The sequence below is a fragment of the Carcharhinus amblyrhynchos genome, chromosome 4, assembly GCF_965287045.1.
Source record: "Carcharhinus amblyrhynchos chromosome 4, sCarAmb.v2.hapA, whole genome shotgun sequence".
Taxonomy (NCBI): domain Eukaryota; kingdom Metazoa; phylum Chordata; class Chondrichthyes; order Carcharhiniformes; family Carcharhinidae; genus Carcharhinus; species Carcharhinus amblyrhynchos.
In genome coordinates this window covers 76158644-76184023 of record NC_137327.1, presented here as the reverse complement: position 1 = coordinate 76184023, position 25380 = coordinate 76158644, and the positions used below count along the sequence as shown (strand labels likewise).

Here is a 25380-nt window from a genome sequence, read left to right as displayed (position 1 = left end):
CAGAGGCCTAGCATAAGTGCAAGGGACGGTGATCATGCACTAGCTCAGGCTCATCTTCAATAGTGCCCTATGTCGTTCTTCTAAAATAGTGAATCAGCTCAAGGGGATACAGGGAAGCTGGGTGGGTACAGGGGGTTAGGATAGTAAAAGCTCTTCGTTAATGGTGAGACAGTCTTTCATTGGGAAAAAGATATAAAAGCCTGAGGTCACATACCAACCAACTCAAGGACAGATTCTTCCCTGCTGTTGTCAGACTTTTGAACGGATTTACCTTGCACTGAGTTGATTTTTCTCTACACCCTAGCTATGACTGTAACAGTACATTCTGCACTCTCTCCTTTTCTTCTCTATGAATGGTATGCTATGTCTGTAAAGCATGCAAGAAACAACGTTTTTCACTCTGTACTAATACATAAGAACATAAGAAATAGGAGCAGGAGTAGGCCATCTAGCCCTTCGAGCCTGCCCCGCCATTCAATAAGATCATGGCTGATCTGAAGTGGATCAGTTCCACTTTCCCGCTTTCCTCCCATAACCCTTAATTCCCTTGTCTATCAGAAACCTATCTACCCGTGACTTAAATATATTCAATGAGGTAGCCTCCACCACTTCAATGAGCAGAGAATTCCAGAGAATCACCACCCTTTGAGTGAAGAAGTTCCTCCTCAACTCAGTTCTAAACTGCCCCCCCACCTTATTTTGAGGCTGTGCCTCTAGTTCTGTTGAATAATGTGAGAATAATAAATCAAATCAAATCAGTGAAGGAATGAGGAACAACACACAAGACCAAAGTCAGAACAGTAAGGATAAGATCAGTAATATATGGCTGAAAAAGGGGAGTCAAGGTGAGGCAAGCCCATGTGTCACTGTACTAATCACAATGTATGGCAATTACTGAAGGGAATTGCTAGCTTGTGAACTAAACAGTGACAGTGTATGGCAATTAACATGTGAAATTGACTGTCCTATAAATAGAGACAGCTAGAATGCTTGGGAAGACAGCTTCTTCTAAGATAGGAACACCAAGGAATTGTCTTGCAACAAACCAACTTGAACTTAAAGACCAGTCTGGGTTGATTCTTCCACCACTGCCACTTACTATAAAGCCATGGAAACATCTGTAAATAACAAGGATGTGGAAATCAATTCACTGAGGAAGAGAAGTTGCAGGTTGCACACTGGAGTGTTTTGGACAGGATGAGAGTTAATATAAGATGCAGCTCAGGTCAGAGGTGTAGAGGGCACTGGGTGAAAAAAAATCTCAAATGCATCATAGAAAAAGACCATTTGGTCCATTTTGTCAGTGTTAGCTCTTTAAAAGAGATATCCCGGTTGAAAGTAGTGTCCTATTAGTCACAAACTTGTTCTTTCATCAAAGAATCCCGACAGTGCAGAAGGAGACCATTCAGCCCATTGAAGCTGTAACAATTCTCTGCAGCATCTTGTCCACACGTGTTACAAATCTGACAGCATGGTGGCACAGTGATTAGCACTGCTGCCTCTCTGTGCCAGAGGCCCAGGTTCAATTCCCCCCTCGGGCGCCTGCCTGCATGAGTTTGCACATTCTACCTTCGGGTGCCTGCCTGTGTGAAATTTGCACATTCTCCCTGTGTCTCCTTCAGGTGCTCTGGTTTCATTCAACAGGCCAGAGTCATAGAGGTTTACTGCATGGAAAAGCTGCAAGAAATAGAGAAGTTGACTAGCATATCCAGGGTTTTATTATCTTTGCTTTGAGTCAAATCTCTTTAGGCCCAACTTGTCCATGCTTTATTTTATGCTAATCCCAATTGCCCGCATTTGGCCCATATCTCTCTGTACCCACGTAACTATCTAAATGCTTTTTAAAAGATAAAATTGTACCCACCTCTACTTCTACCTCTGGCAGCTTGTTCCAGACACTCACCACCCTCCACGTGAAAAAATTGCCCCCTAGACACTTTTGTATCTCTCCCCTCTCATCTTAAACCTATGGCCTCTTGTTTTAGACTCCCCTACCTTTGGGAAAAAATATTGACCTTTTCTATGCCCCTCATTATTTTATAGACCTCATAAGGTCACCCCTCAGCCTCCTACAGTCCAGAGAAAAAAGTCCCAGTCTATTCAATCTCTCCTCATAACTCAATCCATCAAGTCCCGGTAGCATCCTAATAAATCTTTTCTTCTCTCTTTCTAGTTTAATAGTATCCTTTCTATAATAGGGTGACCAGAATTGTACACAGTATTCCAAGTGTGGTCTTAACCAATGTCTTGTACAACTTCAACAAGACGTCCTAATTCCTATATTCAATGTTCTGACCATTGAAAGCAAGCATGCTGAATGCCTTCTTCACCACTGTGTCCACTTGTGACTCCACTTTCAAGGAGCTCTGAACATGTACCCCTAGATCTCTTTGTTCTGTAACTCTCCCCAGTGCCCTACCATTGACTGAGTAAGTCCTGCCCTGGTTCAATCTAACAAAATGCATCACCTCGCCTTTGTCTAAATTAAACTCCATCAGCCGTATGTCAGCCCACTGGTGCAACTGATAACTTTCCTCACTGTCCTTCATGCCACCAATCTTGGTGTCATCTGTAAACTTACTAACCATGCCCCCCACATTCTCATCCAAATCATGAATATAAATGACAAATAACAGTGGGCCCAGCACTGATTCCTGAGGCACACCGCTGGTCACAGCCCTCCAGTTTGAAAAACAACTCTCTACAACCATCCTCTGGCTTCTGTCAAGGAGACAATTTTGTATCCATTTAGATACCTCATCCTGGATCCCATGAGGTTTAACTTTATGCAACAACCTACCTTGTCAAAGTCTACGTAGACAACATCAATTGCACTACCCTCATCTACCTTCTTGGTTACCCTTTCAAAAAACTCAAATTAAATGTGAGACATGAGTTTCCACTCACAAAGCCATGCTGACTGTCCCTAATCAGTCCTTGCGTCTCTAAATGGCTGTAGATCCTGTCTCTCAAAATACCTTCCAACAATTTATCCTCCACAGATGCGAGGTTCACTGGCCTATAGTCCACCACAGATGCGAGGTTCACTAGCCTATAGTTCCCAGGCTTTTCCCTGCAGTCTCTTAAACAAAAACACAACATTTGCCATTCTCCAATCTTCAGGCACCTCAGCCATGACTATCGATGATTCAAGTATCTCAGCAAGGGGACCTGCAATTTCCTCCCTAGCTCCCCAGCCTCCCACAATGCCCTGGGATACACTTCATCAGATCCCGGGGATTTATCTACCCTGATGCACTTTAAGACTTCTAGCACCTCCTCTTTAATATGTACACTCCTCAAGACATCACTATTTATTTTTCCAAGTTCCCTAACATCCATGTTTTTCTCAATAGTAAATACTGATGAGAAATATTCATTTAGGATCTCACTATCTCTTGTGGATCCACATGCACATAGATGACCTTGTTGATTCTTAAGAGGTCTTACTCCCTCCCTTGTTACTCTTTTGCCCTTTATGTATCGATAGAAGCTCTTTAGATTCTCCTTTGCCTTATATGCCAAAACAAAATAATTTTTGCCCTCCTGATTTCTCTCTTAACTCTACTCCTACACCCCCTATACTCTTTAAGGGATTCACTTGATCCCAGCTGCCTATGCATGTCACCTTTCTTCTTCTTGGCCAGGGCCTCAATATCCCAGGGTATCCAGGGTTCCTTACTTCTGCCAGCCTTGTCCTTCACTCGAAGAGGAATGTGTTTATCCTGAACCCTGGTTAACACACTTTTGAAAGCATGCCACTTACCAGATATCCCTTTGCCCTCTCAGACTCCCCCAATTAACTTTTCAAAGTTGCTGCCTGGCACCATCAAAATAGGTCTTGCCCCAATTTAGAATTTTAACTTTAGGGCCAGACCTATCATTCCCCAAAGCTATCTTAAAACCCAATAGAATTATGGTCACTGATCCCAAAGTGATCACTCACTAACATTTCTGTCACCTGTCCTTCCTTATTTCCCAAGAGGAGGTCAAGTTTTGCCTCCTCTCTACTCAGGCCATCCACATACTGAGTGGGAAATTACTCCTGAATAAACTCAACAAATTTCTCTCCATTCAATCCTCTAATACTATGGCTGTTCCAATCAATGTTGGGAAAATTAAGATCTCCGACTATTACCACCCTATTTTTCTCGGAGTTATCTGTAATCTCCTTACATATTTGCTCCTCAATTTCCCGCTGACTATTTGAGGGCCTATAGTACAACCCTATCAAAGTGATTTCCTCCTCCTTATTTCTCAGTTCTACCCATAAAGACTCAGTGGCCAAACCCTTGGATATATCCCCTTTCAATATGGCCGTGATGCTTTCCCAAATCAAAAGTGCAACTCCCCCTCCTCTCTTACCTCCTGTTCTATCTTTCCTATAGCCTCTATACCCTGGAACATCAAGCTGCCAGTCCTTTCCTTCTCTTAGCCATGTTTCAGTAATTGCTGAAACACTGCTGCTGATTAAAACTTATGGTTAACAAAGAGCTAAGAAACTGGGATTAAAAAATAGTATAGAAAACCAATCTTCTCCAGAGATCAGCAGCAGATCGTTCACAGAAAATGATTTCTATCCAAAAAGTGGATTTAGTAGAATTTTCCAATAGTTTCTTAGCTGTCACCATCAATGATGCAGCAAAATACTTAGATATGACAACAATTGATCAGGTTTTTGGCAGATGTTACAAGCCAACATCTGGACATTTCTTCAATATATTTTGATATGCTAGGTCTTGCTTAAGCATTGATTCGAAGAAACACCAGGTAGGAATCACATCCTAACAGATGAGAAGCATCAAAACTTAACTTGCTCAAACTCTTTCAAATAATTCCTTTCAGCAGGCTTAGCTGTTATTGTATGGGAAATAAAGTAAAGAAAAATAGAAAGACTTGCATTGACATAGCAGCTTTCATGAACTCCATACCTCTCAAAGTATTTTGCTGTCAATGAAATACTTTCTGAAGTTAGGTGCTGTTATAATGTAGGAAGCATGAGAGCTCATTTGCTGTTTGCGGGATCTCAGATGTCTTTAAGTGATGTTGATTGAAAAACAATTATTGGCCAGGACACTGGAAATATTTGCCCATTTGGATCATAAGGCTACTTGAGAAAGCAGGCAGGATCCTAGTTTAACATCTCACCTGAAAGACAGTACCCTCTGACAGGGAAGCATTCTCTAGGACTTCACTGTAATGCCAACCTCAGTTTTTGTGGTCAAATTCCTGGAGTGGGATTTGAACTCACACCTTTCTTACTCTTGAGGTGACAGCTACCAACTGAGCAATGGCTGACACAAAGTAGAACGTGAAACCCAACAAAAAAAGATTAATTCATCAATCCTGCATTTCTAACATAAAGTTGTTCCCAGGGCACAGATCAGAAATCTGGTCTTAAGTGTTATCACACAATCTTTGTCTAATACTCCAAGGAAGCAGAACTCTCAAATGAGAGACTCGGATCAGAGAATCGACCCTAACAAGTAAAAATGTTTTCTAGTGTATTAAAATTCACAGTTTTATTGGCGAAGAGTCTTAAGTCAGATGGAGCAAGCATGGATGGATAGTGTTAGAATACAAATCAGCCATGATATTGAATGGCAAATAGCCTGGAGACGAGAACAGCCTAGTCAAATTCCTAGTTTCACCTTCAGGATGCAATGAAATACTAAAATTCTGGTTTGAAAAAGAGGCTTGCAGACAAAAATCATGATTACACCATTGCTTTCCAAAATACTTGCATTACAAATAAAAAGTACAGGGTAACTCGAGATATGGTGGAGAATGACAACCTTAGTGTCTTCAGAGATTTGAGTTTGTGTAATGTTTACGTTTAAGTCCACTCCTAAGTAACTTGCTGATTCTTGGACATTCCAATATAGTAAAAAATAGATATTAGAGAATAAAAAGCAAGAAGAATGATCCCAGATATAAAAAATGATGAGATATGAAAGTCAGTAAGGCTTCAAATTCCACTGGATAAAAATGTTTTTAAAGTGGGGCGGGTTTCACTGAAGTGGATAGAATATTAAATGTTATAGCTAAGTTCAGGTTATTACTTCAAAGTAAGCAAGAAGTTAGAGAAGCAAAGCATAAACTTTCAAATATATCGGCATGAAAGCAATAAATATGTGAAATAATGTTATACAGACGAGTTAGACAAAACATAATGGGATTTACCAAAGTACACTTGGACACTTTGACGGGAGAGTTGGATGACAGAGATAAACTTCAATGGGTCAAGTAGGCTTTCGTGTGCCTCCACGTTCTTGTGCAATTAGGCTTCTGTGAGTTTAATTTCTTTATAAAGATAGTTAGGAACTAACATGTCATTCTGATCAATACCAGTGTTCATTATAAATAAGGGAAGACTTCTGTGGGAAAAGGGTCAATAATTTCCAATTGATGAACAAGCAGGATCTTAAAATTAACAGCAAGTGTGCACTGAATACTTACTGTTCTTTTCCTTGAGGTTCCAGTTATACAAGGCAGTAGGACAGAGCCCGATACCTGAAGCAAAGAATAATGTTACTATTCAAATTATGAACTGTTAAACAAACCATTAATTTTTTCCACAATCAGGTATTCTTAAGCCTCAGGTAATTCGAGCAAAATTCTATGTTAAACATTTGTATCAGTTGACAATACTTTGAATATTTTACAATCAATTTTACTATACCAGATCTTTAAACAAAACCCATCACAATGACTAAAATCCGTGTTGCATTATCCTGAATGCAGTTTACAGATGTTAATTTACAAGAGTTGGGATACTTTAGAAGTTGGTTTCTTTAATGTTCAAGTAGTTCACCAAAGCAGATGGACAAGCAAACACTGCAGGCAGTTGTGCCAGTATTTCTGACACTTCCAATTCTCTCCTGTAATTTGAATGGTAGTCAGTTTTCTTTTTGGTTTGCATTTGGATATTGACAACACAAGGCTGCTGTTTATCTACCTGACACTACACAACATCCTAAATTCACATGGTAATTTATCTTGCATTTTCTTCCTGAAGATGGAAAAGATGTAATCTGACTCTAAGCGTTATTTAATAGCGAACAGTAAAATTAATGGTTTGTCTTGCAGTTCCATTTAAACACCATTTTTAGTTTTGTCATGATGGTGAGTGTAAACAGGACTCAAAGCACGTCTCAAACTGCAATATGAACACAGTCTTTCGCAGTTTGGATCCTGAAGGACGAAGTGAAAAAGGTTGAGAGAATGAGTCTGAAGATGATTTGTCAATTGATTGTCCCTGCTGTTAAAACACGTTTCTGGTGACTACCAGTGGCTAAGGAAATATTTCAGTGCACTAGAGCACGATTTTTTGTTTGACTCCAATTCAATCAAATCAAGTCCAAAAGCTGACAAGACAGGGCTCTCACCTCCCGTCTTGGGCTTGACCTACATGATCCAAGCTGATTGGAGTAGGCATAGCTCCTCTCCAAGGCTTGATCTCATTTGCACCTTAGCCACTTTTAAAAATACCACTTTTAAAAATTGCTTCAAATTAAGCTAAAATGTAACCTAATGACTTCAACCAAGCACAGCATGTCAATACTACACTTGAACTTAGCCAAAAGGCTGAGAAGCGATGATTGTTAAAAGAATTGAATAGCTATTTCAAAGAGTTAGCACAGGTACATTGGCCAAATGGCTGCCTTTTGCGCTCCAAGATTTAATACAAGATGAATTAAAGCATTGTGTTCTTGTGGCATCACTCAAACATCAAAACGGTACAACACTAACAAACTCCACCCAACTCAGATCAAGCTTTAGTAATGACAGTATCGTTTGAGCTTCTAAACCAACTCCCCAAGTGAATTTAGAATAAACTGTTCAAAGTTCAAAGGATGCTGTAGCAATATGCTGTACGGGTCAAACTGACAAAGGTGGTCTTCCAGCATAATGACAATCCACAGTTTTCCATATTCAATGTGTAATAGGGATGCTAGCTGCCACAAAATGTTTAGCATGTATTTGCAGTTGAGCTTTGCAAAACTGAAATACAGGATTTCCTAATTTCTGATCCTGTTTGAACAACATTTGAATAATACAACCTTTGGCATAAAATTACCAAATTTTTGTACAGTTTTCTTTAGAGATTTGAACTTAATAAAACATGAGTTTAAGTGAAAGTATAAAATGTGTGTTAACTCAGCAATGCAAAGCACGCAGGCTGCAAAGTGCTCTTGGTATCCTGGATGCATTCAAGTTCTAGGAAATAAATATCCAAACATGAAGACACTCATCTCATAAGCAGTCTTTCACATAGCCCCTCTACACTGGGGACACCAAATGCAGACTGGGTGGGTGACCCAAGCATGACCCAAACTTTCCCGTTGCCTGCCATTTAACTTAGCACTCTGTACGTGTACCCACATGTCAGTCCTTGGCCTGCTGTAATGCTCCAGTAAAGCCTGGCACAATCTTGAAAAGCAACATCTCATCTTCCAGTTGGATACGTTGCAGCCTTTGGCACTCAATGTTGAGTTTGGCAGCTTTCTCCTGTATCTTAACCTCTGTTGTAAAATATCCCGTACATATATTGCTTCAATGCAACTAACCCCCCCTCACCTTCCCCACAGCAGGCCATCTGTCTTTTGCTCTTAAAGTTGCCACTTTTTGTGCAATCTCTCACAGCTCTAACACCTTCTCCCTTCCTTCAGTTCTGGCGAAGGGCCAAAGGACTCAAAACATTAATTCTGCTTTCTCTCTTTACAAATGCTGCCAGACCAACAGTTTTTGCAGCATCCTCTTTTCTTGATTTTTATGCACAGCTTCCCTCACTATGAAATTATGCAGTATCCCATTATTTGAATAAAGCAGCTAATGTGAGTTAATACAACTTCTAGTTAAGAATAGAATTTGCTCATAAGCTTTTTCCAAATCTACTGTAGTTTGTCAACCGGTCAGATGACATTGAATCACACTGATTCCTCACAAACTTCAGGCGCAAGACACCAATCAGTCAAATGCAATTCATTGTGAATGAACATTTTTATCTCCATCAATTCTTTTGTAATATAACGTAAAACAAGTAAAACCACATTCAAGGTATGTGCATTCTGCCTACGTAAAACAAAAAAATGGGAGCAAGATGCAACACTATTTCAATGGTTTAATGCCAGCACCTTCATAATGAAAGCTGGGGCCTTGCTGGTAATCCTGCATTACTCACTGTAACACCAGGGCAAGTGCTTTGACCAGGTGAGGAGAGGGTTGAAGGGCTTCCTTCTCTTCGCTCTCATTGTACGACTGAAACCATTTTTGTAAAATAAGATACCTTCAACTGTCTATCTGTTGTGATCATAAACGAACCAGGTTTTCTAGGGCTTAAAAGGAGGAGGTTTTATTATCTTTCAACTGGCCTGGGAAAATAATAATATGCTCCAGCTTCCACAGGCGCAGGTGCTCCAAGTTCATACAGACAGATGCAGGTTACTTGATCCGATTTGTTTATTGTCACATGTATTGGGATTCAGTGAAAAGCATTGTTTCTTGTGCGCTATACAGGCAAAGCTTGTTGTTTGTCCATCGTCGATGCTGAGGACCTCGACACATTAGTCATTTTGAGGCTGGATGCGATGTGTCCGAAGCTGACTGATCAGGTCAATTCAGGCACGTAATGGCACATATTGGACAGACTTGTGTAGGCACTGCAGTTGTTGCGCTGGTGGCTCTAGACCTGCGGAGCTCACGCTTAAGTTGTGCTTCAGCAACGCACCTTGCTTCGTAAGCTTGACAGCCCTTGTGGATGAGGCAACACCAGGTAAGGCGGTTTTGTGCCAGCATTTCCCAGGTGATCGTGTCTACGTCAAGTGACTTCAGGGAGGCCTTGAGTGTGTCGTTGTAATGTTTCTTCTGCCCTCCACGCGAGCGTCTTCCAGCAGAGAATTCCCCAAAAAGAAGCTGCTTGGCTATGCGCTCGTCTGGCATACGGATGACATGACCTGCCCACTGGGTCTGCGCTCTCATCAGTAGTGTGTGGACTGATGGTAGGCTTGCTTTAGAAAGAACTTCAGTGTCAGGTACTTTGTCTTGCCATCTGATGCATAATGTTCTGCGAAGACAAGTCATGTGGAAATGATTCAGCTGTCTTGCATGCCTTCGATACACAGTCCACGTTTCATAGGCAGACAGGAGGGTAGTGAGTACCACAGCGCTATAGACCTTCAGTTTTTTTTGGTGGGCTGATTCCTTGATGTTCCCATATAGTGGAGTGCAGTCTACCGAGAGCAGAGCTTGCCTTTGCTATTCTGCGGTTAACTTCTGTATCAATAGTCACTGCTTGGGAGAGAGTGCTGCCAAGATAAGCGAACTGACCCACTGCCTGTAGTTTCTGCCCTTTGATTGTGATTATAGGTTCTGTGTACGGTGCATGAGGAACAGGCTGGTGCACGAATTCGGTTTTTTTAATGTTGATGGTGAGTCCAAAGTTGTCACAAGCCGTGGAAAATTTGTCCATACTGACTTGCATCTCTGGCTCTGAGCCAGCATACAGGGCACAGTCACTGGCAAAAAGAAGTCTCTCATAACAGTCTCCTTCACTTTGGTAATAGCTTGAAGTCTCCTCAGGTTGAAGACTTCCCATCCACTCTGTACTTGAGGCCAGTGACACTTCCTGGAAGGCAACATTCAGCATGGCAGTAAACATCAAACTGAACAGTGTGGGTGTGAGCCTACAGCCCTGTTTGATGCCACTGGTGACTGGGGATGCCTTAGAAGATTCTCCGCCATCCAGTACTCTGGCCATCATGGAACTGGCATACCATCTGAATGAATTTGCGGGGGGGGCAGCTGAACTTTGACATGATTCTCCACAGCCCTTGTCAGCTGACAGTGAAGGCTTTCACGAGGTCAACAAAGGTTGTGTAGAGCTCGTGATTCTGCTCCTGACACTTCTTGTGAAGCTGGCTCACAGCAAAAATCATGTCAATAGTCCCGTGACCTTTGCGGAAGCCACACTGTGACTCTGGAAGCAGAACCAGCTCCAGATAAATGACCAGACGATTTAGCAGGACTCTTGCCAGGGTTTTTCCTGTGATGGAGAGCAACGAGATTCCTTGGTGGCTGTCGCATACTTGCCGATTGCCCTTCCTCTTGTAGAGCTGTATAATGGAAGCATCTTTAAGTTCCTGAGGAATGGATCCTTGCTTCCAAAAGGACTGGAACAACTCGGTGAGCTTTCGATAAGTACAGGACCAGCAGCTTTGTAGATCTCTGTGGGTATGGCATCTGCCTCTCGGGCTTTGCCACTGGAAAGCTGGCTGACAGCTTTCATGATTTCGGCTACTACCGGTGGGTCATCCATGACACTGCTGATATCGACCTGGAGAGTCCTGTCGATTGCCTCATCGTTAATAGGTGATGGTCGGTTCAGGACAGCTTCAAAGCGTTCTGCCCATCTCTGCAGGATCTGAGCCCTTTCTGCAATGAGAGTTGTAACATCTGTTCTCAGAAGGGGAGGAACTCCCGAGATATTGAGGTCTGTAGAAAGTGTTGAGGGCTTCATAGAACCATTTCAAGTTGTTTCTGTCAGTGTATCCCTGTATTTCACCTGCTGTGGCACGCAGCCAGGTATCCTGCATTTTACGCAGTTTATTCTGGACTGCCCGGCGAGCATTGATAAAAGCATTTTTCTTGGCAGTTGATGATGGGTCGTTCATGGAGTACATAAGGGAGAAGGAAAGGAGACAGCGCAGAATGCAACATTTCAGTCATAGCTAGAGTGTAGAGAAAGATTTGCTTGATACAAGGTAGATCCAAGGTACAATGGCAGCAGGGAACAAGCTGTTTTCGAGTTGGTTGGTACATGACCTCAGACTTTTGTATCTTTTTCCCAATGGAAGGAGGTGGAAGAGAGCATGTGCAAGGTCCCTGGGGTCCTTGATTATACTGGCTGCTTTTCCAAGGCGGTGGGAAGCGTAAGCAGAATCAATGAATGGCAAGCTGGTTTTTGTGATGGACTGAGCCACATTCACAACCTTTGTAGTTTCTTGCAGCCTAAGTCAGAGCAGGTGCCATACCAAGCTGTGATACATTCAGAAAGGGTACTTTCTATGGTGCATCTGTAAAAGTTGGCACGAGTCATAGCGGACATGGCAAATTTCCTTAGCCTCCTGAGAAAGTAGAGACATTGGTGGGCTTTCTTAACTATAGCGTTGGCTTAGAGGGACCAGCATAGATTACTGGTCACCTGGACACCTAGAAATGTGTAGCACTCGACCATTTCCACTTCATCCCCATTGACGTATACAGGGGCATGTCTTCCACCTTGCTTCCTGAAGTTGATGACTATCTCCTTTGTTTTACTGAGGTTGAGGGAGAGATTATTGTCCATTGCACCAATTCACCAGATTCTCTCTTTCCTGAACTCTGTCTCAGCGTTGTTTGAGATACGCCCCACTATGGTGTGTCATCAGCGAACTTGAAAATTGAGTTGGAGGGGAATTTGGCCACAGAGCCATAAGTGAATACAGCCATAAGTGTATAAGGAGTATAGTAAGGGGCTGGAGACACAGCCTTTCAGGGCGCTGGTGTTAAGGTGTCGTTGCCTACATTAGTAATTGTGGTATGTGGGTTAGGAAGTTGAGGATCCAGTCGCAGAGGGAAGAGCCAATCCCTAGACCATGTATTTTGGAGACGAGTTTTGTCGGAATAATGGTGTTGAAGGCTCAGCGTGAATCAATAAATAGGAGTCTGACATAAGTGTCTTTGTGTTCCAGGTGTTCTCGGGTTGAGCGTAGGGCCAGGGAGATAAGAGTCTGCCGAGGACCTGTTGTGGCAATAGATAAACTGTAGTGGAGCCAGGCAATCTGGGAGGCCAGAATTGATCCGTGCCATAGAGTAGGGGTGGATAGATTTGGCCAAATTATTGTCTGTAAGAAATAAAAGTTCACATTTTGCAGCTTGGAGTATCTGTTGGTTGCGGACTGAACCTGGCCGTTTTGCTTTCAATGCTGAAGCAGTTTAAAGCTGTATCTGATTGTTCTGTATTCCTGGAGACACTGCTGCAGAGTTCAATTCCTTGTTTAAGGAACCTCTGTCCACTGCAGAATGGAGACCAAGTCAAATTAGTGGACAGGGTCCAAGTTTGTTAGAGATACAGCCAGGAGCTTCTCTTCGCTCAACTACTCGTTCTACTCTGAGAAATGTACAAAAACCACACAAAAATAACTTGCCCAGTCATATGAACTCTCTCCAACTGTCAATAATTTGTCTGGACAGCTATCTTAAAAATCAAGGTCTTTTGTCCAAGCTATTAACCTTAGAATAGTTTATCTTCAGCTGTTGAACAACGTTAAGTGATTTTTATAAGTATCTTGTCAACAAGGCAAGAAGGAAGGTCTTTCAATTCCCAGAAGTGAGGTGGGGGTGCTGCATCATTGTCCTTGTTGAGTTCTGAATCTTGCCATCTCTTCTCCATAAGCTTGGAACATGAGATATAAAATAGTGTTGCCTGTTTATTGTCGGTTGGAATCAATTTTGTTTGTTTCAACACTTCACCAATTCCTCAAAATTTTTCCTTAAATACAAAGTCCTGCTAGTTCTGTTTTCCAGTCACAGTTGAATATAGGTCCGCAACTTTCATGGTTACATACACGTTCTTGACTGCTGTATCACATTTGGGACTTTGCCAGCAGTTCTGTCTCAGGTGGCCTGATGTACTACAGTGAAAGCAAAGGCATAGTAGCTGAATTTTCAGATGACGCAAAGATAGGTAGGAAAGTATGTTGTGAAGAAAACATAAGGAAATTGCACATGGTTATAGATAGGTTCAACAAATGGGCAAAAATCTGGCAGATGGAATGGAATGAGGAAAAACATGAAGTTGTTCACTTATACAAGAATAATAAAAAGTGAGTATAATGGAAACAGAAAACAACTATAGAATTTCATGATGCAGAGAGATTGAGGTGTTCTAGACCACATCTTGAATCGTGTGTACAGTTTTGGTCTCATTTAAGGAAAGATGCAAGTGTATTGGGGGCAGTTCAAGGGATTGATAGTGGAATGAGCAGGTTGTCTTAGGAGAAAAAGTTGGACAGGTTTGGCTTGTTTCCACTGGAATGCAGAAAAGTGAGGCGTGACTTAACTAATGTACATGAGATCCTGAATGGTCTTGACAAGCTATATGTGGAAAGGGTGTTTCCTCATAATTGAGTCAAGAACTGGGGGCACCATTTTAAAATTAAAAGTTGCCCTTTCAGGACAAAGATGAGAATTTTTTCTTTAAGAGGGCTGTGTTACTTTGGAAGGGTCATTGAATATTTTTATGACAGAGGTAGAAAGATTGTTAGGCAAGAAAATTAAAGGTTATTGGGAGCAGATGGAAGTGTGGAATTCAAAACATAAACAGATTAGCCAACATCATAGCGAATGGTGGAACAAGCTCGAGGGACCAATAGCCTACTTCTGCTCTTATTTTGTATGTTCAGAAAGCACATAATATAAAGTTAGGAAACCATCCTATCTTGGTGCCTTCTTTTCGAAGTTGGGGATTGATCTGAATTTCTATCATTACTCCCCTTTTCATCTGGGCCTGTTTTGGCTAACCATCCTATCCTGTAAGAATTATCAGATTCCAGTTCATTTTGAAATGGGGGTCTGTGGGTTAACTTATAGTATTCTGCTAGGAAGACTGATTGTCTGGCTCATGTAGCTTCTTGTTCTTCCACATGAGATTTTATGGAAAGAGAAAGTGAGCTTTTAAACTCGAGGAGAATTACACCTGAGGCTTTCACAGGTGAACTCTATCTTAAGTGTCCATTGGGTGAAAGCAAGTTGTTTAATCTTTTTGAACTTGAGTTTGTTGCAGATGACTTTGAAGAATTTGGCATTTTTGGCAGTACACATCCAGCACTAACTCCAATGCACTTAGGAAAGTATGTCATTTCATAATTTGATAAACTGCCATTGGACAGTAGAGAATAAACTTCATGGGCTTTCCTTATTAAATTGCTTTGCTGTAGCAAGATCCAGTGCTCAGTTGGCCACTTTTGCTGCTTTGCAAGCTTCTCAAATGAGATGAAGAATGCTTCCATATCTTTCTCATCAAACTTTAATATTAACTGGGAGAACTTTAAGAGTCCTGAGCGAAGTCAACAGTCAATCCATTACTAGTAATGTTGTCATTGAGTACAGTCAGTCTTTCCCTGCTCAGAACAAGCTGCTTTAACTGGAATTTCTCTTTCTTTCTCCACCTTCTCTTTCTTTCCGTTTCTTCCTTTTGGAATTCTAGCTCTGCTCTCTGCTTTTCCAGCTGTAGTTTTGCTAAGTTGAGCTGATCTGTTTTTGGATTCAATGCTTATCTTTGTCTTTTGGATTTCTCAGCTTTTGGTCAGATTTTCTCGCTAAATATATAGCTATACCTCTTAACTCTTCAATGGCTAGGACTTCTAATTGGTTGCCAATTACCTCATTCTGTTCTAGGAATGTTGAATGGCTTTGAATGGGGAAATTCTGTTGTTTTCTATCACTGCCAACCACAAGGAAAAAAAATCTATTCTGGAATTTTTAAAATTTCTTCAAAAAAAAAAATCGATTTCTTTCCCTACTTGCAATTTTTCTGTATGTTTTACCTGGACAGCAAGACCCAAATTTCTGTTATGACCAAGTGAGGGGGAATTGAAGGGCTCCCCTCTCCTCATTTGACTACAACAGGCTTTTTATTTAAAAGTTATAATACTCAATTAAGTACTTACCCATTTACACTGTGATCATAAAAGAATCAATCAGATAGCCTTGAGTTTGACTAAAGGTTAGTTTTATTATATTTAAACTAATCTTTGTAAAATAATAAAACGTGGTCCGACTTCCACTCACACACTTGAGGTTTAAACAGGTTACAGGACAGGGGAGGATAGAGTTGACCAAAGCATAGCCCATAAGAAATAAAAATAGTTCACAGTTTGCAGCTTGGAATATCTGATGGCTACAGGTCATTGCTTTTAGTGTTGAGGTGGTTTAAAATGATAGATGATCTTTTTGTCTTCCTGGTGTTGAATTCATTCGAAGAAATATCTGTCTACTGCAAAATGGAGACAAAATCAAATTAGTAGATGGGATCCAAGCTTGTTAGAGATAAAGGCCAGGGCTCCACTTGGTTCAACTGCCAATTCAGTTCTGAGGCAAAACTCATTTACTGAAACCACATGAAAGACTTGATTGGTCCCTCTCTAACTGCCAGCAATTGAAACATTAATTGTGGGTTTGAATTATAATTTATTAGCTCAACTGGAGAGCCATCTTAAAAATAAAGGTTTTTGTCAAAGCAATTAACCTTTGAATGGTTTGCCTTCATCTGTTGAATGAGTTTTGGGGACTTGCTGTCTCCTCTCCATCGGATTGGACCATGAAATATAGAATAATGTCAATTAATGTTGGTTCTCTTGATGAACATTGGAATCACTTTAGTCCGTGTACATCCTAATCTTGTTTCCAGCTGATGAATTAAAAATCAGTATTTGATATAAGCACATCATCATAACAAGAAGCTGCTACTGATCATTTAATATTGTGGCTAATAGCACATCAGATACTGCTGTGACTTATCCTTCTTGTAATTGTTCTGTAAATCAAACTAATCTCCAACTACCACGAACTCCACGCCCTAACAATACTGTGAATATTCTGCATACTTCTGCATGAAAACGCCAGGTGGAGAATCACTTTGGACACTGTCACATCATTGTAAATGAACTCAAGAGGACATACTTATGAATTCCACTCCATAAAGCAATTGGAATGATCTCTGTTGCAGTTTTGCCAAGTGTATGTGCACTGCAGAAGATAAAACTGATTTTAAAATAGTGTTTCTCAATTCAAAATGTGGTGAAATCCACAATCTATTTCAAAGGCGCAAGAAAATAGGAGATAAAAAAAAGTACTATATGACAATACTGTAGAAATACAAAGCTATGCTTTGACATAGTTCATCTTTTCTCAACTGGGTGCTAACTTTTAATGCTCAAGATCAAATGCAGTGCAGAGGGCTTCCCTTATAACTAACCAGCTCACATTAACAAATGGATGAATACATGGTGCACAAGTATGCTTGGAAAGCATTCAAAACAAATTCCATTTGAGATAGAAAGATTGCTGTGCCCACATCCCCAGATCAAATGCAAGAGGAATAATAATTGTCTAAGAGAGGTGTTCACCAATGGACTTGAATAACTGCAAGTTAAAATGTGACAAAATTTGCAGTATAAATCTAGCAAAATTAAAAGAAATATCCTAACTGCGGCATAGTAGTTGGAATCTCACATGATGCATTTTTATGGCAGGATTGCTTCCTGAGACAGAAAACTTTACCGATCCTTCTGTGGGGATCCAACTAGTGGTCTTGCTGAAAATTTGTAAGTCGGAACTAAAACTAGCAACTGCAATCTGAATGACAAACTTGGGTTTTGAAAACTCAAATCTTCCAGAAGGGAAGCCAAGCAGTCTAATTTGTGGAAATACTAGGCTATCTACAGGAAGATGCTGTTATTATTTTCAATGTAGAGATCGGTTCAGATTCCAATACTGTTACAATAAATTTGTTTTACATTTGACTTGTTATATAGAAAAAAATGATTTCTGTATATTTATTATATTTTCCAAAAATAATTTTGTTTACATTACATTAAAACAAAAACTGACTTCAAGTATTATTTGCTAGTAAAAAAAAACACAAAAATTAAATTATCAAGGGACAAGTATATAATCACTATTGGAAATTTAGAAGGGTTTAAAAATCAGAAAGAAAAGTATTCAGCAAGTGACCAAATATGACTCCACACTACATTATAAATGATCATGTATTTTCTTTTCAAGTTTACACAATTTCCAAACAGATCCAATAAAAACAAATAGGTACTGGTACCTGATAGTTGCTCTGATTGGATGTTGGCCTTTGGTTGCTAGACGATGGAAGGCGAAGGTTGAATGAGTCCTCTGATGAAGCAGCATTACTATACAAGGTCATTGTTGTCCCCGGTGTTCGAAACTCTCCACTGCGGAAGAATACGCTTCCAGACACATCCCGTGCACTGACTGGTGATGCACCAGTGCTAATGTTCCTTGTTGGTGTCACAAGAGCATTTGAGCACTCCATTTCTTTTGGGATATTCACTTCAGATATTCTTGGATGATTTTTCAGCTCCGAACTCATCGATGCAAGCTCCTCCTCCCTTGCATACTCGTCAACATCTCCAGTTTCCATGGCAATGGAAAAGCAGCCACTTTCCACCTGGCGCAAGTTCCTAAAAGCATGGTCCCCTCTGTTTCTTGGGGACTGCTCACTGCCTGCCAGCGAGTACACATCCCGAATCTGAAGGGAGCTGACAGCAGTGTCTCCTCGGTTAACTTTTGAATCAGATGAACTGGATGTACTTCTTGAGAAAGGAGGTTCAGAACTGAGCTTCCTTGGGCACTGAGACAACTCTGCAATGTTTGAATTAAACTGTTGTTTTGGCCACCCACCAACTGACTTAGCCGCTGCTGATTGTACTCTATTCATTTCAGTCTGAACATAAGCAGGGCTGTAGTTTTTTGTATTGGTGGAGTATACAGTGCTGGTGGGACTGTGAACATTTAATTGTCTTGATCCAGAAGTCATTTTTTCACAAATAGAAATTGCAGGGGTTTTAGAAATAGACTGTCTTTGACTACAGGCATGCTGTTGCAATTCCATTTCTGTTATAGTTCTCCCTATTGGTCTAGGGATAAGACCCTTTGGAATGTCACACCTGTGGCCATCCTTTGGGTGAGATAATCCTTGTCCACTGGCAGAATGGGTAGAGGTAAACACACCTGTTACCATTACATTTCTGCATGGTGATGTTAAAATGGTTTGTTGGCTCTGGGATGGAGAGACATGGCTAGTACTTTTCACTGGTATATCTTGTTTTCCCACCATACTGTTACCTGCTGGTCCTTGGGTAGAAGGTGCATCATCCAAACTGTATTTTGTAGAATTCAGTTTCCTTCTTTTATTGCCAATCCAAGTCTGCAAAACAGATACGATTAAGTGTGCAAAATGCAGATTTTGTTTTTTTAAACTTAACAGAGTCAATTCAGAACATGTTCAAGTCAAAAAGTTAATACTTAATCTAGCCTTCTTTAGAGGGGAGAAAGTAGCTAACTCTCACCACTTGTGGATTTTATAAGATTGATATTAAAAGACTCCCGCTTACCAAAAACAAGTTTGGTTTTGTAGATCTTTTAAAAATGTCTTAGAATTTCAATGCAAATTCAATTTCTGAGATCACATCTGCTTGCACAATTACTGCCAACTTCATTTTGCACGCATGCAGTGCCCAATGACTAAGCCTGAAACTTGCAATGCAAGATTAAGGTTCCAGCAATTTATCATCGGGTTTACACATGAAACATTACTCTCATGGATGGATTTCCACAGCAAAAAGGGGTGAAGAAAAATTAATCAAAGCACCTAATCAACATAACCTTCTGACAATTTGGCTAGTCACACTGGGCTTGTTGTGTGCAAACTTTGGGCTTCCTTACCTCCAAAAGGATAATGATTTATTAAAACAGAGGAGTGATGGGATGATGCAGGGTTTAATACACAAGTTGGCAAATGAAAGTCTCCAGACTGAAACATATCTGGGACATGGTTCAACTCTTAACTAAAGATATGCTAAGTTAACTATTACTGAGGTGATCACCATACTATAGAACATAAGTATAGAACAAGCTCGCTCGAACAAAAACTCAACAATTCATAAATTCTCTTCTTTATCTCTCCCCTCCTCCCTTACCCTGATCTAGCAATATTGCAGACTTTCATTCAATTTGTAGAGTAAAATTAAATAGCTACAAGCAAGCTTCTACGTAAGTTACAGATGACCAAACACCGTATGAAACATTGCAGTCCCACCTTAATGATCCAGTGAAATACCACTGCTGGAAAAACATAGAAACTAGAAGCAGGAGGAGGTCATTCAGCCTTTTGAGTCTGTCCTGTCATTCATCTTGATCATGACTGATCAGCAAATTCAATAACCTGATCCCTCTTCCTCCCATATCCCTTTAGCCCCAAGAGCTTTACCTAATTTCTTCTTCAAATCACAATGTTTTGGCCTCAACTACATTCAGTAGGAGTGAATGCCACACATTCACCATCCTCTGGGTGGAGAAATCTCTCCTCAGCTCAGTTCTAAAAGGTTTACCCCTTATCTTCAAACTATGAGGATAGTTCTGGAGTCTCCCACCATCGGGGACATTCTTTGCAAATCTCCCCTGTCGAATCCTGTTAGAGTTTTAAAAGTTTCTATGAGATCTCCGCTCACTTTCTAAACTCCAGTGAATATAATCCTAACTGACTTACTCTCTCCTGATATGACAGATCAGCCATCCCAGGAATCAGCCTGGTCAACCTTCACTGTACTCCCTCTATAGCAAGGGCAACCTTCCTCAGATAAGACACCAAAGGCACACAATACTCCAAGTGTGGCCTTAACATCGCCCTATAAAATTGCAGCAAAACATCCCTATACTCAAATCCTCTCGCTATGAAGGCCAACATACTACTTGCCTTCTTTACTACCTGCTGCGCCTGCACTTTCAGCGACTGATGCATAAGGACTCCAACGTCTCACTGAGTATCCACCTCTCTCAATTTACCCCATTCAAGTAATAATTTGTCTTCTTTTACTGCTACCAAAGTGGATAACCTTACATTTATCTACATTATACTGCATCTGCCATGCAGAAATATTCAGTATGTCCGAATCACACTGAAACATCTCTGCATCCTCCTCACAGCTCACCGTCCATACGTCTTTGTATTATCTTCAAATTTGGAGATAATACATTCAGTTCCCTTTTACAAATCGTTAAAATATAATGTGAACAGTTGGGATCCTAGCGCAGATTCCTGCGAACCCACTGGTCACTGACTGCCAATCAGAAAAGACTCATTTATACCAACTTTGCTTTCTATCTGCTAAGCTAACCAGCTTTCTGTCCATCTTAAGACATTGCCTACAATCCCACATGCTTTAACTTTACATAGTAGTCTGTATGTAAGACCTTGTCGAAAGCCTTCTGAAATTCAAAATAAACCACATCCACTGTTTCTCCTTGGTCAACTCTACGAGTTATATCCACAAAAAAATCCAATAGCTTCATCAAGCATGATTGCCCTTTTGTAAATCCATGCTGACTTTGTTTGATTGTACCACTGCCTTCCAAATGCCGAATTATGAAATTTTTGATATTAGACTCGAGCAACTTCCCCAGTACCAATGTTAGGCTCACTGATCCATAGTTCCCTGTTTTCCCTTTATCTCCCTTTTTGAATAAAAACAAAGAAAATTACAGCACAGAAACAGGCCCTTTGGTCCTCCAAGCCTGCACCGACCATGCAGCCCTACTTAACTAAAACCCCCTACCCTTTCAGGGACCATATCCCTCTATTCCCATCTCATTCGTGTACTTGTCAAGACGCCCCTTAAACGTCACTACAGTATCTGCTTCCACTACCTCCCCCGGCAGTGAATTCCAGGCACATATCACTCTCTGTAAAAAATCTGCCTTGTACATCCCTTTTAAACCTTGTCCCTCGCACCTTAAACCTATGCCCCCCAGTAATTGACTCTTCCACCCTGGTTATCCACTCTATCCATGCCTCTCATAATCTTGTAGCCTTCTATCACGTCTCCCTCAACCTCTGTCCCTCCAGTGAGAACAAACCAAGTTTCTCCAACCTCTCCTCACAGCTAATGCCCTCCATACCAGGCAAATCTTGGTAAATCCTGATAAGTCTTCTTGTATCCTCTCTAAAGCCTCCAAATCCTTCTGGTAATGTGGCGACCAGAATTGAACACTATATTCCAAGTGTGGCCTAACTAAGGTTCTATAAAGCTGCAACATGACTTGCCAATTTTTAAACTCAATACCCCAGCCGATGAAGGCAAGCATGCTGTATGCCTTCTTGACTATCTTCTACTTTCAGTGACCTGTATACCTGTACACCCAGATCCCTTTTCTATCAATATTCCTAGGGGTTTTGCCATTTACTGTATATTTCCTATCTGTGGGCTTATATTAACTACCCTCCAATCTGTAGGAACTATTCCAGAGTCGAAAGAATTTTGGGAAATAACCACCAATGGATCTACTATTTCCAAGGCCACTTCCTTAAGTACTCTGGAATGAAGACTATCAGGACCTAGAGATTTATCCACCTTTAAATTTCAAAAATTTCCCCCAAACCATTTCTCGACGAATGCTCATTTCCTTCAGCTCCTTGCTAAAACATGTTTCTCTCAGCACTTCTGGCATATTATTCATGTCTTCTTTTGTGAAGACTTAAGCAAAGTATAAATTTAATTCCTCAGCCATTTCTTTATTCCCCGTTATAAATTCTCCCATTTCTGACTGCAACTTTTACAGTCTGTTTTTATGTTCCCTGCCAGCCTACTTTCATACTCTATTTTTCCCTTCTTAATCAATCCCTTGGTCCTCCTTTGCTGAATTTTAAACTGCTCCCAATCCTCAGGTCTCTTGCTTTTTCTTGCCAATTTGTATGCTCCTTCTTTGAATTTGATACTATCTCTAATTTCCCTTGTAAGCCATGGCTTGGCCACAATTCTATTACCAAACTTCCACGAAACAGAAATATGCAACTTCTGGAGTTTACCTCTTCGTTCTTTAAATACCTGCCATTGCCTGTCCAATGTCTTTCTTTTCATTAATGCCCATCCGTTGCTTGTCCAATGTCTTTCCTTTCATTAATGCCTGTCCATTGCCTGTCCAATGTCTTTCCCTTCAGTAATGTTTCCCAGTCCATCATGGCCAAGTTAGTTACCATCATAGTTAAATTTATTGAGATTCAGGACCCTGGTCTCAGAATCAACTGCATCATTATCCACCATGACAAATAATGCTACCATATTATGGCCACTCATCCCCAAGAGTTCTCTCACAACTAGATTGCCAACTAATCCTTTCTTACTGTACAACACCCAGTCCAATATGGCCTGATCCCTTGTTGATTCCTCTATGTTTGCTCCAGAAAACTATCCTGTATATACTCCAGAAATCCCGCCTCTGTTGTACGGTGACTAATTTGACTCTCCCAACCTTTTGCAGATTAAAGTCATCCATAATCACAGATGTTCCTTTAACATATGAATCTTTGATTTCCCGTCTAATGCTTTCCCCAACACTACCATTACAGTTTGATGGTCTGTATATCACACCCATCAATTTTTTTTGCCCCTTGTTGTTTAACTTGACCCCTACAGATTCCACATCAATGCTAATATCTTCCTTCAATAGCACACCAATATCATCTTTCATCAACACTGCAACTCCACCACCTTTTCCTTTCCGTCTGTCGTTCCTAAACACCAAATAGCCTTCAATGTTTAATTCTCATCCTTGCTCACCTTGTAACCGTGTTGATATAATGCCAACTATATCCTACCTCTTTACTTCTATCAGTGCGACAAATTCATCCATTTCGTTTCGAATGCTCTGAGCATTCAGGTACAAAACCTTAAGGTTTTTGAAAATATTAGATTGCTACCTTGGTGTTTTGTTAGATTATTTGCAAGAGTTAAGTGATGCCAAGAGTTTTAACTTTCAGGCATCTTTTTCCTTGTGCTTGTTTTCTTGAAAAAGATCAAATAGCGAGGGGCCACGAAAATGCAAACTGCATATAGATTGGGGAAGAAGTGGAATTGCCTTTTCTCATTATATGAAACACTGGCAACATGCAATTAGAATCATTACAGGGATTTCACACGTGCTGATGAAAGTACTGGCAACCAGTTAATCAGCATCAAAATACCATAATACAACTCTGTTACATTATCTTTTAGGAAATCTATGAACACTCCATGCTGAAATAGCAGAATATAAAACATCTTTAGAAGACAACAGTCAACAAATGAAACTGGCAAGTGTTAATTTTCTGTTAAACAATGTTACTTAAATCAACTATACAAGGCCTAGAATTATATTAATACAAACGCAAAATATTGTAAATGCTGGAAATCAGAATGAAAACAGAAACTGCCAGAAATATTTGGACGCAGCAGCATCTGGGGAGGGAAGAATTAATGTTTCAAGTTGACAACAAATAGTCACTGACCTGAAACATAAACTCTGTTTTTCCTCTCCAAAGATGCTTCCTGAACTACTGAGTATTTCCAGCATTTCTGCTTTCTGACTAAGTTAAATTGAGCAGGAATAATGGCACAGATAGTGTTTTGGATGCTACAGCACTGAATTTGAAACAAAATTACATTGTAGCAAATCTGCCATTTTACAAAAAACGATCTCTTCATTATTCTGTCATTTTCCTTAATTCCTGCGTCACCCACCGGAACCATGTCACCATGTTACGATGAAAATACCATTTTTTTCCTTTTCAGTTAAATTGCAAACATGAATTTAGTAACAAAAAAGCTAATGCTGGAAATATGCAGCTAATCAGAAGAGAGTGTAAACTGAAACTGTGTTTTAAATTTCTCATTTTTGATTTTAGTTTTGAGATATTCATTTTCCCCTTTCTACGTGCAAGTTTTAAAAATGACTGGATTTTTAAAAATTCATTCATGGAACATGGGCAACACTGGCTGGACCAGGGCAGCCCTAGTTACTCTTGAACAGAGTGGCTTACTGTGGGCCTGGAGTTGCATGGAGGCCAGTCCAGGTAAGGATGGCAGATTTTCTTCATTAAAAGACATTCATGAGCCAGGTGGGTCTTTACGACAATCGTTTCATAATCATTATTGAATTCAAATTTATTTATTGAATTCAAATTTCACCATCTACAATGGTGGCATTCAAACCTGGGTTCCAACAGAATTGCTTTGGGTCTCTAGATTACTAGACCAATGACAATTCCACTATGCCACCGCCTCCCCGTAAAGAAACTAAGCCAACTTTTATTGGAAGGAGATTCATCATTCAGCAGAAAGGAAGAGAAATTATTTCTACGGATGGATGGGACAGTAATTAGAGGATACAAATTTCAAATAATTGGCAAAGGAATCAACCAGAGAACGTCAAGAAGAGATGATTAGATTCTCTCTTGTTAGGGACTCATTGTCTGCACTCGCGTGGAGTGAATGTTATTTTTTACTTAATTAATTATTTTCAAAAGCGAATAGGACATACATTTGCAAAGGCAATGAGTATGTATAAAAAGTGGGAGACCGGGACCTGCTTGGTCTTTCAAGTGGTCTTCATCAATGTGTATTACAACAAGAAAATGTCAACCTGTTGCTTGTTCACAATAATATTAGGGCTAGACATTGGTTCCATTCTTGCCCCTTGTTTAGTTATGTGATTGCTATGGCGATGCCTCAAAATTGTAGCCTTTGTTAAACTCACTCCAGATCTGGGCTGGAT

The 25380-nt window shown here is 40.4% G+C and overlaps 1 protein-coding gene across 10 annotated transcripts in view; it reads right to left on the bottom strand.

The window, feature by feature from the left end:
- The window catches only part of hdx (highly divergent homeobox), a 110917-nt gene that overhangs the window by 34050 nt on the left and 51487 nt on the right, over positions 1-25380 (bottom strand). For all 10 annotated transcript variants that reach the window (XM_080187375.1, XM_080187377.1, XM_080187369.1 and 7 more), the window contains 2 exons: positions 17876-19000; positions 6460-6513 (listed from right to left, as the gene is read on the bottom strand). In XM_080187375.1, coding sequence (XP_080043501.1) covers positions 6460-6513; positions 17876-19000 — 1179 coding nt within the window. The remainder of the gene's footprint in view (positions 1-6459; positions 6514-17875; positions 19001-25380) is intronic.